At 38.3% G+C, this 15521-nt stretch overlaps 1 protein-coding gene across 6 annotated transcripts in view; it reads right to left on the bottom strand.

Moving 5' to 3' along the window:
- CFI (complement factor I) overlaps positions 1-13651 on the bottom strand; it is a 35623-nt gene extending 21972 nt beyond the window's left edge. For 5 of the 6 annotated variants that reach the window (XR_009563856.1, XM_030864077.2, XM_060298742.1 and 2 more), the window contains exons 1-3: positions 13438-13651; positions 2671-2950; positions 681-834 (exon numbers count right to left, since the gene is read on the bottom strand). Coding sequence is in view for 5 of the 6 variants with exons in the window: in XM_030864077.2 (XP_030719937.1) it covers positions 681-834; positions 2671-2950; positions 13438-13494 (491 nt within the window). In the remaining variant the exon portion in view is untranslated. The remainder of the gene's footprint in view (positions 1-680; positions 835-2670; positions 2951-13437) is intronic. The other variant, XM_060298746.1, reaches the window with a different exon arrangement.
- Positions 13652-15521: the final 1870 nt, after the last annotated feature.

Raw genomic sequence — 15521 nt, 5'->3', positions numbered from 1 at the left:
AAAGCGAACTAATATACTCATTAGGAATGTAAAAAAAGAAACTTCTAAATTATGTATGAGTCAAAGAAGAAATTATATTGAAAATGAGAAAATATTTTGAACTGAACAATAAATAAAATATCCACTTACAGAGGGTTATGGCATGCAGATGAAGCATTACCTAGAGGGAAATTTGTACCTTAAATGCTTACATTAGAAAATAAGAAAAACTAAAAGAATTGGAAAAAATACAATAGGGAAAAGAAGAGAGAGAGCCAAAGATAAAAGTTAATGAAAATAAAGAAACAAAAGAAAATTTACAAATACAAAAATCAAAAACACTAATCAAATAGACACATCTCTGCAAGGTTGAGAAAAAAAAGAGAGAAGGCATATATAAACAACATTAGGTATGAAGGAGTGGACGTAATCATAGGTGAATAGAGATGATGATGAATGTATTTGCAAGTCTACAGATGGGCAAAGGATTGCATCCAGATACCTGAGCAAACTTTGGGTGCTCAGCAGTGTTCTAAGTGCTAGCTGAGCATAAACAAACTTCATCCTCATGACAGGCAGTTAATATGCTCAGGTTACAGTTGAGGAAGTTGAGGCACAGAAAGATAGGGTAATCAAAAATTTAAAAAAAGTTGGAGTAATCAAATCAGCCCTGGGGAAATTCAGTGACACGAAGCACTCACAGTGGAAATCCAAGGTCAAGGCAGGCCACGTTGGCCTGTGTAATGCTCCAGCTTTTTCCACACGCAAACATTTTTTGATCTTGGTCTACAAGTTTTACTTCAACAATTCCTTCTGAATGTCCTTTTTCATTCTCCAAAGAAACACTAAATTCTTCTAAAATTAAAAAAAAAAAAAGAATGAGCAATATTCAGGCACTCTTCCTCCTCTTGATTAAGTCTCTAAAGTAATAAAATACATAATTTCTAATTAACTTTGAACACCATGAAGATTTTTTTCTTGTTTTGGCTGCGTTGGGTCTTCGTCGCTGGGCACGGGCTTTCTCTAGTTGTGGTGAGCGGGGGCTACTCTTCGTTGCGGTGCGCAGGCTTCTCATTGCGGTGGCTTCTCTTGTTGCAAAGCATGGGCTCTAGGTGCACGGGCTTCAGTAGTTGTGGCTCACGGGCTTAGTTGCTCCGCAGCATGTGGGATCTTCCCGGACCAGGGGTTGAACCCGTGTCCCCTGCATTAGCAGGCGGATTCTTAACCACTACGCCACCAGGGAAGACCCACCACGAAGATTTTAACAAATGGTAAGCAATCATTTTATGAGGGCTTATTATGTGTCAGTGGCTGTGCTACCCAGTTGTAAAAAAAAGTACTATAAAATCCTCATATCAACCCTATGAAGATTAGGGTGATATTTATCCCTATTTTTACACGTGAGGAATCTAAATTTATCCATTTTTATACATGAGATTAAGTTACTTGCTCAAGGACTGAAGCCAGGAATCTGAACCTGCTATATTGATCTGACTCCAAAATCCGTGCTCTTAAAAGTTAGCCAAGCAAATAATGAAAATGTAAGAAAGGTTTATGTATTCTCATATATTTAAGACATTTCATGCCTCAAGAGAACAGAAGTCTGACCCTCACAAAATAATCTCCACAGTTGCTTTCGTCCTCTCTAACAAGGAAGAGAGATGGACTCAATCACGGAACTTTCTTCTTCCTCTTCCACAGTACCTTAACATCTTAACTCAGCAATACAAAAATATTTGGGCTACTGTGTGCTGGCACACAACATGGTAACTTTAAAAAGAACGTTTTAAGCATTCTTCTGTAAATTCATGAAATGTCTGTGATAATTCATATCAGAAGACAACGAGCTTAAGGTTTGCTGTCATAGCTAAGATTTCATGAGCGCTCTCTGTGTACTAGTCACAGAGCTTTACATACGTCATGTTATTTAATTTTCACAAGAGTCTTATGAGTTAGGAACTACTGTTACTCACATTTTACAGATGTGAAAACTGCATTCCAGAGAGGCCACAGAGTTTGCAGTAATTGAGGTGGGGCTTGGAGGGGCTTAGAACTAAATCTGACTGACAGTGAGACCCTTAAATCTTAAGCACTCTGCTAATCTACATATTAGGGTCCCAGACCTCCTCACTACATTAGGCACCTGGATGAAGTCTTGACAAGCTCTCTGATCTGATGTGCCAAGTTTGCTAGGTTGGAGTATATCCTAGGCCAGCAATGGCCTGAGCTAAACCTTGGATCGGGGCTGATGGGTTGGGGCTAGGGAAAGGGGTAGGGACGGGTGGGATGGATGCTGGAAGAAATTATTGGGGCTGGGGTTCAAAGGGGTTCCATATGAGTACCAGTCTCCCGCAAAGCCCTTTTCACTGGGTTCTGAACCAACTCAACAGCTCTGGGAATAATCCCTTTAGCCAAGCAGAAGTGAGAGTGGGGATAATTTTGAAGGGCTGGGCAGCAGAGAGTGGCATAGGCACTGAGGGGAAGGACCAGCCTCAGGGCCTCATGCTCTAGACTCAAGGGCTGGCTAGATTCTGATGATCCGCTAATTTCTTTAGTTATCACCCCAGTTACTAGTGAGGGTCTAGAGAAGAATTTTGAATTGTTATCATAACATTTCATAGGAAAAGTATTTTCTAATAGAAAATATAGTAGACAATTTTCTTCTTACAAAATAAACTAGGCTTTTCCTACCTTCACCTGTGCATGTTCCTGTTTTTAAAAACTTTGCCTCTGGACGAAGACATTCAAAACTCTTTTGCTGACAGTAAGTTGGGTAGCTTTTCCCATTAACTGAACACACCCTGGTACCATTCTTTGGGCACTGATAAGGAAGTTTACAAACACAGGTCCCGTCGATGCATTTCTGCCATGGTTGGCAGAAGACTTTATTGCAGGAGAGACATGTGTGTTTTTCAGTTAAGCACTTTTTCTCCACGAGATCCTCTTGAGATGTGTCTGATGTTGAAGTGGACTATAAAGCACAAAATAAACATTAGCTTAGCAACAAACTAAAATCTTTTTCAAGATGAATACATGAGCTACAAATGACCAGTGATACATGGGTATTCAGAGTCATCAGTATCACCGTCCCAAAGAAATGCATAGAGTATAAGACATGTTTCATCAGTGATAATTCTCTGTGCTGGTAAGGGAAGCATGACAGATAATTTCTAAACTCAAATCATGGAAATAAATGTTGATATAACCTTCTTCAGATGCTGTGTACCAAAAGCTTCCCCTTCCTGGAATTTATTAAAAATAGAAAAATAGTCTAAACATATGTTATCAGGACATTATTTAGGTATATTATGGCACATTAAAAAAGAAAAGATGAATACATGAAGGAAAGGAACAAAACAGACTCATGTACCCCACAGTATAGATGAGGGTAATGTGGTCTGGTGGTTTTTAGAATCAAACAACCCTGGCTTCTAGTCTCAACTTGGGCACTTATATGGCCTTGAGCAAGTTACTTACCCTCATGAAACATGTTTCCTCATCTGTAAAATGTTCCCTTCTATTTTGCAAGGTTATTGTAAGCATTAGAAATAAAATGTGTCTAATGGTTGGCAGGTACTAGGCATGAAATCAGTGGGAGCTGTTATTATTCAAAAGCCAACATAAAATTCTGCCTTTGAAGAAATCAATGAATCTCGACAGTTATGTTAAGGAGTAGAAAATTTGGTGGTAATTATAGTCTCATGGAATGAATTGAGGAATGAAATTGATTAATTCTATTAATAAATGCAAAACCATTTGCTAAACTCCTATTTTGTGCAAAATCCTGCTAAGATGAACATGACATGGACTCTGTCTTCCAAGGGCTTGATATCTAGACAATAAGATAGAAACATGCATAATAACTGGGGTAAGTGATATAACAGTCATACAAATAAGATACAGTATTCTTGGAGATCCAGAGTGCGAGAGAACAAGTATTTCCGGGGGCATTTTTTTTTTTTGGCTGCCCCCTGTGGCATGCAGGATCGGGTATCCCAACTAGGGATTGAACCCGTGCTCCCTGCAGGGGAAGCACAGAGTCTTAACCACTGGACCGCCAGGGAATTCCCCCCAGGGGCATTTTAAACAGCCTCATGGGGCATCTGAGCAAGGTGAGGAAGGTCAGGTGTTAGCAGAGGGTAGGTGCTAGCAAAACACAGGAGGAATGGCGCACAATGTATTTAGGGAATTGTGAGCAGTCCCAAGTGATGGGCTTGTGTGCTTCAACTGGGATAGTCATTGGTTAGGAAACTGGGGAGGAAGAGGAAGCAGGAGTGGAGCAAGAAAATGATTTGGAAAGACACTTGAACAAGCAAAAGCAAGAGGACTGGACAATTTAATGCATGTAGGGGTTGACAGTAGAACTAGATTTTGAGGCTGAGTGTTAGTAAGGATGTATAATGCCATTAATCGATATAGATATTAAGTTAAGGTAGAGAATTATGAGTTTGGCTTGGGACCTGTTGATTCTGATATGCCTGAAGGATGTGCATTTGGAGATATTTTGTAGAAAAGGGAAATGTGTGTCTGAAGCTTGGAAAACAGACGATTCTCTCATTCATCAATTAATTCACTAAATGATTTAGTAAGCACCACTCTGTGCCAGGGAACAGCCTGAGGCTAGGGTCAGAGGGATAAAAATCCCTGCCTAAGGAGTACACCAACCAGAAGAGAGACAGGCAAGCCTGACTGACAGTTTCCCTGGTAGACGTGGGCCGGGGATGCCATTAGGACAGTGGTCCCATGGCCTGACTAGGAGGCTTGAGAACATCTCCAAGAAGAGCTGATGTCTGCGATGAGCACTGAGAGCACTGAGGAGTCAGCTGGCAAGGGTGGTGGGAGGAGCTCCGGGCAGGACTGTGAGAACAAGAACAGCAAGAACAGGGAGCCACTGAGAGACTAGACAGTGGAGCAAATTTGCATTTGAGGAAGATCTTTCTGGAGATCAGATCAGACAAACAGGCAGGAGGCCAATTAGACCTGCAGGAATCCAGAGGAAATACAATGAAGGCTGGGAATAGGTCAACTGGGTCAAAAGCCAGTTGTGGAAAGTCAAGGCTCTCTCTCTGTCCCCTAGACACCCCCCTTTGGAGGATGGGCATCCTTTGGTCCAGTCTCCCCAGCCTCCAGCCATAACACCCCCCCCCCCTCGCCCCGCACCTTGCTCAGTGCCCTCCAGCTGCAGTTAACAGCAAGCTGGGACAGAAGCAAATTGAACGATCTTTAAGGGCTATGATGAAGACAAATAAAAACCAGTCATTTAAAAACCACACACAAATTTGCAGAAGCTGTGAAAGTCATTCTATCCAACATGCTTTTCAGTAAACTTTATCAAATAGCCAGGAAGTTTGACAAATTTGCCGTTAACTACACTGGTTTTTGACACACTGATCTAGAATAAAATCTAGTAATTACATACTTTTCATGGTTCCATGTACCTCTTTTGTAGCACTTATTAGAGTTGACAGTTTTGTAATTACTTAGCTCCTGTGTCTTCCACTGACAAAATTTAAGTGCCCTGACAGCTGGGACTGTCGGCTTTTACATATCACCTTTCTACTGAAAGAGCAGTACTCTAATTGGGTGCAAGCAGAAAAAACTTGATTTTTTCCCCCAAATTTATCCCTTTCTGAGGTGTCATTTTTCCTTGATCTTTAGAAAGAAACTTGGGCAAGTGCCATCAAGTTTTCAGTCACTCTTAGATTAGAGCAAAAATGAAAGATTAAAAGAATTTTGGTCCCAGGAACAGTCATATATAACAGTCATATACTACAATGTCCAGTTCTGGGTCATCATTTAGACTCTGACTTTCATTTCAGTTGAAAGGTCCTTTCTCCTAGCTCAGACTTTCTTCAGGGGCATGGTGGGCCTGGTATTCATTGAATGAATGGTGAAAAACAAAAACAAAAACAAAAAGAGAACACCGAGGAGAATTTTACATTTTAGGAGCTGAAGATTTTAGGAGCATGGGCTCTAGGCGCGTGGGCTTCAGTAGTTGTGGTATGTGGGCTCAGTAGTTGTGGCTTACGGGCTCTAGAGCACAGGCTCAGTAGTTGTGGCACATGGGCTTAGTTACTCCGCGGCATGTGGGATCTTCCCAGAGCAGGACTCAAACCCCCCATGTCACCTGCATTGGCAGGCAGATTCTTAATCACTGCACCACCAGGTAAGTCCCAAGCCTAGTATATTTTTAAATAACAGGTACTTTTTAAACAACCCCCCTATAGAACAAAATTATTTTCAGTAAAAATCATGAAAGAAGTGAATAATAAATTATAGAGAAAAATTTAAACAGCAAATATTTTCTTTTATTGAAATTTCATATATAAATATATACAAAATCATGCTTGTGAAAAATAAAAAAGTAAAAAGTAAAATTCATAGTATGGTACAAATAAGGAAAAAAGTACTAGACAAATATTTTAAATTACATTCATATACTTAATGAAAAAGGAAAAACTATACCTATATATAGGCCTGTTGCAGTAATGAATAATAATATTACAGTTTAAGAATCATTAAATATATTAATAAAAATAATAAATTTCATTTTAAAGGTACTGAATAGTATCTTTCAGTATCTTTACCTAATCTGATATTTTACCAAATATTAGGTAAAATATTTCCTGTATGAACTACTGTTTGCACTCAGCAAACAAAAATATTACACCTTTCAGGCTGCATTGTTTTTACTATTTTATATTTTGAAAACAAAAATTCCAAATGGCCATTAGAATGACAAAACTGAAAAACTCAACTTTTTTTGTTTCTTCATTCTTATAATTGCTGCGACACTTTATTTTGAATCTATTATAAATTCAGGAAAACGTAAGAACATAGAGTTTGAAGATGAACTATACTTGAAACGAATTTGAACAATTCCAATGCATAATACATATGAGACTGCCTATGTCAGGGCAGAACTGAAAGTTGGCTGAATTAACTTCCATTTTTAATACAATGTCTGTTAAAGAATAAGTTTTAAAAAGTGCTCATTTGAAGTTTACATTTGTATTTTAAAAACTCAACCTCAGCAACCCCAGCAATTGTTAATAGTGCCATCTAATAAAATAGCCACTAACCAAAAGTGGATATTTAAATTAAAATTATTAAAATTAAATGGGAATTCTTCTGTTTCTAGTCAAGATAGACTTATAAGGGTACCAAAGCTACCCTAGTTCTTATTCAGCCTAAACCAATCAAGAAATGGACAAAATACAGACGACAGTAATTTTTAAGACACTGGACATCAGGCAATGAAGAGTAGAGATCCCTGAGACTAAAGAAACAAATGAGGTAGGTGAGCCCTACAGCTGTTCCATGTGATTTCCTTCAGAGAGTTTCCAGACTGTGGTGCAGAGAGGAGGAACTTGAACTGAGCCCAAGGGACTTCTTGAGGAGACAAAGCTGAGAGTCTTGGGAGACCAAGGCAGCTATACTTCACAGAATAAAGTACTGGAAACAAGTAAGTGGCATAGAGAGAGAACTCTGTAGCTCTGTAGACGATCCCCTTTTAATTGTTCAGCTGAGTATTTATCAGCATCCAAATGTGAAGAAACTACCAGAGACTGGGGAAAGAACCACCCAATAGAAATCAAGGTAACAGGGCCCACGCTCAAACAGTGCCATGAATAGTGCTTGTTCTCAACATTCAGACTGGAAAATTTCATTATTCATGGGGCATTGGAAGGAGTACAAAGAAGGATCTTGCCTCAGTAGTATGGAACAAATAGTCCTAGACTGAGCATTGTTCTGGTCCTACCTATGAATGCTCAAAAGCAAGACCTGAAAGGATCAAACTGTTTTCAAGTAACTTAACTGCATCTCAGAACAAAGCTCAAGAATATGTACAGGAATACAAAAATACCCAGTATTTAACAGGATAATATTCCTAATATTTGTCAATTTGGTTTGTCAATTTGGTTGATCTTTTCAAAGAACAAAATTTTGGTTTAATTGATTTTATTGTCTTACTATTTTAAAATTTTTTTCTGTTTCTATTCAAATATTTATTACTTCCTTCTTTCTCCTAGCTTTGGATTTAATTTGCTCTTCTTTTCTAGTTCTTTAAGGTGTAAAGGTAGATTATTGATTTGAGATTTTTGTTCCTTTGTAATGTAGGTATTTACTGCTACAATTTTCCCTCTAAGTACTGCTTTTGCCAATCCCATATGTTTTAGAATGTTGTATTTTGTTTTCACTCATCTCTAAGTATTTTCCAATTTCCTTTATTATTTCTTCTTTGACTACTGGTTAAGAGTATGCTGTTTATGTTCCACATATTTGTGAATTTTCCAGTTTCCCTTCTGTTACTGATTTCTAGCTTTATTCCATTGCATCCTTTCACTTTCAACCCATTTGTGTCTTTGGATCACAAATTTGTCTTACAGATAGCATATAATTACATCTTTTTTTTAAAAAAAGTAAACTCTACCAATCTATGCCTATTTATTAGAGAACTTAATCCTTTTACATTTAAATTAATTACTGATAAGAAGGCCTCACTTTTGACATTTTGCTATTTGTTTTCTGTATGGCTTATACCTTTATTGTCATTTCCTCCATACTGCCTTCTTTCATGTTTAGTTGGTTTTTTTGTAGTGAACAATTTTGATTTTTTTCTCTTCTTTTTGATTATTTAAAAAAATATTTTCTTTGTGGTTACCATGGGGATTATACTTAACATCTTAAATTTATAGCAGTCTAGTTTGAATTCATACCAACCTAGCTTCAAGAGCATATACAAACTCTGTTCCTGTACGGTTCCATCCCCTTTTATGTTGTTACTGTTATACGTTACATCTTTATACATTGTGTGCCTGTTAATTAATAAGTTTTAAATACATTTGTCTTTTAAACAGTGTAGGAAATAAAAAGGAGTTACAAGCCAAAAATAAAATTACATTGGCTTTTGTATTTATCTATGTAGTTACCTTTACTGGAATTCTTTATTTCTTCATATGGCTTCAAGTTACTGTCTAATGTCCTTTCCTTTAGCCTAAAGGACTCCATTTCTTGTAGTGTTTTTCTTTCTTCCTTCCTTCCTTCCTTCCATCTTTCCTTTTTCTTCTTGTAGTGTGTTTCTTATAGAGCAGGTATACTGGCACCTTCATCAGCTTTTGTTTACCTGAGAATGTTTTAATTTCTCCTTCATTCTTAAAGGATAGCTTTGCTGGATAGAGAATTCCTGGCTGATAGTTCTTTTCTTTCAGCACTTAAAAAATGTCATCCCATTGTCTTCTGGCCTTTATAGTTATTGCTGAGAAAGATGCTGCTAATCTTATTGAGGATCCTTTGTCCATGATGAGTTGCTTTTCTCTTGCTGCTTTCAAGATCTTCTGTTTTGTTTCTCGGCTTTTAATAACTTCATTATTTTGTGTCTTGGTGTGGATTTCTTAGCATTATCTTTTTGGGGACGAGTAAGCACCCTGAATCTGTAGATTCATTATCTGTTATCAAACTTAAGAAGTTTTTGGCTATTATTTCTTCAAATATTCTCTGACCCTTTCTCTCTTCTCCTTCTGAGATTCCTATTTTGTATATATTGATGGTATCATACAGGTCTCTTAGGTTCTTATTCTTTTTTCTTTCTGTTCCTCAGATTGGATAATTTAATTGAACAATCTTCAAGTTCATTTACTCTTCTGCCTGCTCAAATCTGCTATTAAAACCCTCTAGTGAGTTCTTTGTTATACTTTTCAGTCTAATTCCTTTTATGATTTCTGTCTCTTCATGGATATTCTCTATTTGTTCATACATCATCCTCCTGGTTTCCTTTAGCTCTTTGAACATATTTAAGATAGTTTACTTAAAGTCTTTGTCTGGTAAGTTCAAAGTCTGTTCTTCCTCAGAAATAATTTCTGTTAATTTTTCATGTGAATGGGACATATTTTCTTGTTTCATTACATGCTTCATAATTTTGGGTTGAAGACTGGATATTTTGAATATTATAATGTAGTAATTCTTGAAATCAAATTCTTTCTTCTCCTCAGGGTTTGCTTCCCTTGCTTTCTGTAGATTGTAGCTGTTTGTTTACTAACTTTTCTAAACTGTTTTTGTAAAGTTTGTTTTTTTGTCTTGTGTGGTCCCTGAAGTCTTGGTTCCTTTACCTTGCATTCAGCTAGGGTTTAGACAAAGATTTCCTTGAAAACAAGGAACCAGAAAGAGAGAAAGAGAAAGGGAAAGGGGGAGAGAGGGGGAAAAAGAGAGAAAGAAGAAAGAAAAGAAAGAAAAGAAAGAAAGAAAGGAAGGAAGGAAGGAAGGAAAGAAAGAAAGAAAGAAAGAAAGAAAGGAAAGAAAGAAAAAGGAACCTCTCAAATTGAGAACAACAACAAAAAAACTCCCCCAGGTTTGCAAATTGGCTCTGTGCTGAGGCACTCCTTCAATGCTTAGCCAGGACATTTATAATCATGTCTTAGTCTTTACTTCATGCTTGGACTGAGCCTGGAGGTATAGGCTTAGAGTCTTCTTAGGTGTTTTCTGAGCTGCATCCTGCCCTGGGCATGTGTGCTGCTTTCGAAATTCACCAGTATACACAGGGACTTTTGAATGCACTAATTTCCCATTGAAACTTTTTCCTTCCAAGCTTTGGCACCCTATTGTATGTCTCAACTGTAATCTTTTGTCCCAGGTGGCTGTAGGTTGTTTTTTTGCTTGCTTTCTAATGTTTTTGAGAAACAGTCTGCTGCCTTTCCACTCTGAGTTCCAAGTTAGATGAAACAAAGACAAGTACATTGTGTCAGTCTTTCAAGTAGCCCCCGGGTAGGTTAGAACAAACACAGTTCTTTTTAAATAAAGTCTGCTCTCCTCCTTTTAGAGCTAGGGACTAGAGTTCCATGCTGGGAATGTGGACTGCCATCTTTAAGACTGCCACTGAGTTGGGAACAGGGTGGGGTAAGGGCAAGTAGAAATGCCACAGTTTTCCTACCATTTTTAAATTGCCTTTTTCCTTCATTCAGCATTCACTTGGGTGCTGTAGGCCTCTGATAACTGGAGTTCTGACGAAGGTGGTTCTGAAAGTTTGCTTGATTTTTCTATTTTTTTGTGGAGGGACAAGTGTTTGGATTTGCCTACTCTGCCATGGTTGCTGACATCACTCTCTGCATTGTGTGTTGCCTCCTGTGCATATCCTCTTTCCAGCATTTTGTCACTCTGCTGAACATCACCCTACTTCTTTCCTTCCAAAATACTACCCATATAAACCAAGGTTTGCAATATGCTTGTAGGGTAAAGTAAAAATTTAAGGTTTCAGTCAGGGATTATGTCACAGCACAGTACTATCACTGTAGGTAACCATATTGACTGAGATACCTGGCTTCCCTGTTCTTTAATATCCTTTGGTTACTGATACAGCAGCCACTCCCTCTGTGCTCTGAGTTTCTCTCCCATCCTTTCCTAAGTTCCCTTACCTCTTTGTCTGGGTAGGTTCCGTAAAACCAGAATTCTCATTTCACTATTCAGAACAACTTAAGTCTAACCCACTGCCAGCCCACCCCATCATTGACATCATTGATTCAATGACATAATCCACCCATCATTGATATATGATGAGTGGATTATCAGTCCATCAAAATGGACTCCAAATCAGTCCATCAGAATGTTTTGATATAAAAAGGGAGTGGGGCTTTTTATTCTCTAGAAGGAAATCTGCTCCCAGCTTTCAAAATAACGTTTCTCCTAGCTGTACATATTTTATTTCATGTTGAAAATGTAGATATATTTTAAAACTTCTTTGAACACATTTATGTTGTCTCTATGGTAACCTCCATTTTAAAATGGTTATTTCTCAGCAGGTGGGATAAAAAGTCATTCCATTTTCTTTTATAAACTAATATTCTAAGAAGTTCTGGAATTTTCACAAATATGATATTAACTCTTTTCAAAATGCTGTTTCTTAAAGGAATGAAGACAACTTTATTGTTGGATGATTTTTCAGTAAAAGAAAGAGGCTCTTTTCCTTTGTGTAAGTGAAAACTACTATATTCAGGTTTGGTTTTTTTTTTTTTCCCCCTGTTTTTTGTCCAGGAATCCAAAATGTGGCTGAAATATCTTTTTTTTCAAAAAACAAATTTTTCTTGTTATAATGTAACATATTTATTTGGTATTTAAAAAAGAAAAATAAAGAATGAATAAAACAGAATTTCTGAACTCTGAAAATTCATAAATGCATAAAACATAAAATAAAAATCACCAACAATCCCATTACTCAGAGATACCAACTGTTATTTATCTGATATACATCCTTCATGAACTTTTAAATTGCCATTTATATAAGCAGTTATATGTGTGTATTTGTGTGTGTGTATTTTTCTCTTTAACAAAAATAAGATTTTTAGTGAGGGCTTTTTTGTTTCAATAAATATAAAAGCACAATTTTAATGGCTACATGATAGTTCATTTATAGACTACAAAAATTTAATCGATTTAATCAACAAGCACTTACTTTACCTCCATTTGTTCTGTACTAAAAACATTGAATATATATTTTAGAAGTTACAAGAAACAAAGTATATAATTCTGATTTCTTAGGTAGTTTTCTTTAAATATTTGCTGCTATAAACAGGCATTAAAACAAATTTTGGAATTGTTTCAAAACTCTTTGATCACAAAAGCAGGCAATCATCAATAAGTATCTAAAATGTCTTAAACATTTCTAACTTTAATAGATCAGCTTTCAGACTGCCTACAACCTGTCATTTCGGTTTTATCTCCTTGAGTTGCCTACAAAGTCTCTACTCTGATCAAACAGGTTTATTCATCTGGAAGAGCCCAGTGCTGTGCTGTCTTTCTGCCATAACACTTGCTGCTTTTTCAGGCTGGAAAATCACTTCTTCTTTCTCTCCACTGATCAAATCTAATCCAGAATTATGGGCCTAGCTCAAATCCTATTTGACCCAAAAACTCTCCCTGACCTCCTAGCAGGAAGGGACTTTTCCTCTCGTAATGTCCCTTGGCAGATAGCATTTGTACCATTTTTTGGCAATTAAATATATATGTCTTTTAAAAGTTCCTTCTCTTGTGTTTTCATATATTATTTAAATTTTGCTTATTTCCTCATTGGCATACTTGTATCGTCTTTCTACAACCGTACCAAATGGTTACTGTAGGAAGAGATCAGTCTTGCCATTTGCCCAGCACTCTACCTTGCACATAGATAGAGGGAGCTTGATAAATGTTTACTGATTTAATAATTACTGTAAATATAGATCTATATTAGTAAAATTCTCATTCAGTTCAATTTCTATGCACAGAGAATAGCAATATGAAAAAAGCAATTTCTTAAAGCTCTTTCATCAAGATGTTAACATAAAATCTTTGTTACTGACTAGATACTGTCATTGTTGGCAACTGAACTATGTGATCCTTAAGTCAAAATAGTATCCTTAAGATGTTTTCTGTATTTTTATAGTATTTGAAATATCTACTTAAAATAGTTTGCATAGATATTGAATTACTTACCTCACAAAAACTTAAGCAGAAGCACAAAAGTAACAGAACGGCATGAGCAGGCTTCATGTTGGAGACAATCAGGGTCTTTATCTCTACTGTGGACTCGTCTGCACCTCAGATATTCTTTTGAAATTTAATTTTTAACCTCTGAAAAAATATTTAAAAAGAGCACGCCTCCTAAAGAGCTTTGTACTTTTGAACTCATGTAGATTTTGGCAAAATTTCAGAGTTTTACCGTAACTGAAACCAAAAAAGTCCTCAGTAAATGGCTGAGGGACTGTGTTTCCTGAAGAGGAAACTGATGCCCCACCTTGATACTGAACAATGCCTCGTTCTGTTTTCTAGAGAAGACAGAAATCACTAGAAGAAATTTCTTATGTTTTGGTAAAATAGAATTATATATTTTTCTTTAAGGACAAAAACTAGGAAATGGTAAGAGTAAAAGTCCATAATATTGAAGGTTATGCTGAATACATTAGAAATCCTCACCAAAACGCTTCCTTTCATTCACAAGTTGTTCTGTGATCAAATCATTTTCTCTAAGCAGAAATGCTGTCAACAGTTTGGATTCTCCTGAAGCAGATGTGAGACAGAGTTCGGGGTGTGAGATACTTATCAGGAATCAGCTCCTGGGAAAGGAAGGGAGGAGAAGCAGGAATGAGCAGAAAGAGAAATCAGACCGCAATGCAGGTTCGACAAAGCCTTGCCCAGCTCACGGGGGCCTCTGGAGCAAGAGTGGCCAGTCACAGTGGCCCTGGGTCGTGCAGAAATGGCTGGATCCTGCCTGCCTTACTCAGTCACCTGGTGAGGGTTGCCCAGGAAATGATTGCCCTTAGGTGAGGCAGGTCTCTGTCGCTGAGGCAGACCTTGAAGGATCTGACAGTTAGTGGCTGTCAGAAGGAAGTGTCAGCTGACCACACACTTCACGGCCAGGTAGCCAGACCTTCCTTGAAGGCGGATCTGGGAAACTCATCTCCCCGTCTTTCAGAGTCTACCATTTGCACCTTTTAGACCTACTTTCCATATAGGCTTCAAGGGCGGCCCCTTCAAAACTGCAGGGGACCTTTCTTCCTGAGAGATTATTTAGGAGAGGGAGGTTGTGGAGAGGGGTAGGGGAGGGAACTGTAGCCCCTGCCCTTGCAGTTGACCTTGGGGCTGCAGTTGATACTCACCCCCTGCCTCCTTCCTATCCATTCTGGATTTCCTTCACCCTGAGTTTCCACCTCTGCTGACCTCAGTGACCTACCTGGTGGGATGACTCACAACCTCTTCCAGGAGTTATCCAGCCCCTGATTACCATTCACTTCTCAGACCATTGTTGCTGTTTCTATCCCTTTACTGTCACAAGAGACACCTGAGCAGCTCATATGGTTCCATACACATTTCTCCCTACCCTCATTGTGTAATAGCAGACTAACTTCCTCCGAAGGATCAGGGTCAGTTACTCCTGTCAAGATGGTGACGCCTCCTCTTTCCTGCTGGTCCCCAGACACAAGCAGCTCAGTGTGCACCAGGCAGAAGGTTCACCTTATAATTCAGTGGGATTCCTGTTGTGCCAAAGGACAAAAGTGTGCTTCCTGTGAGGAACAGGCCTCAGAGTACAGTGTGGAGACAAGAGCACACGGCCTCCAGGTGGTCATCAGAAGTGATGGTAAGTGTGGTTATTCCTGCTTCTGTTCCGTGGCTCCCAGGCCTGTGTCTTCTCTCTGTTGGGGATACAATGCATATACTGCTTCCTGGAGGATAGCACCCAGTCCTCACAGAGTATTGCCTTTAAGTAGCACCTCAGCTTGGCATTCACCAGGCTACTCCAATGCTCCATAAGGTGCCAGCTTCACAGTGGTATAGTATGTGATATGACCAGTGGATTGCATGGTCATAGGCCCAAGCTCACATCTCCTTTGCTATAAAGTGGGTTCCCTTGTCCGGCAGGATGTTATACGGGATCCCCTGTTGGAGGATTAAATACTCTGTAATCCTTTAGCTCATGATCCTGAGGCCCTGCAGACAGAAAAGGTACATCCTTACCCACAATTTATGTCTATTCCTGTGAGAATGTACCACTGGCCCTTTTAAGATTGAAAGAACCGAAT

This window comes from Globicephala melas, chromosome 5 (assembly GCF_963455315.2).
Source record: "Globicephala melas chromosome 5, mGloMel1.2, whole genome shotgun sequence".
NCBI classification, from domain to species: Eukaryota; Metazoa; Chordata; class Mammalia; order Artiodactyla; family Delphinidae; genus Globicephala; species Globicephala melas.
Note: the sequence above shows the minus strand (reverse complement) of the source record. Positions and strands in the feature narration are given on the sequence as shown.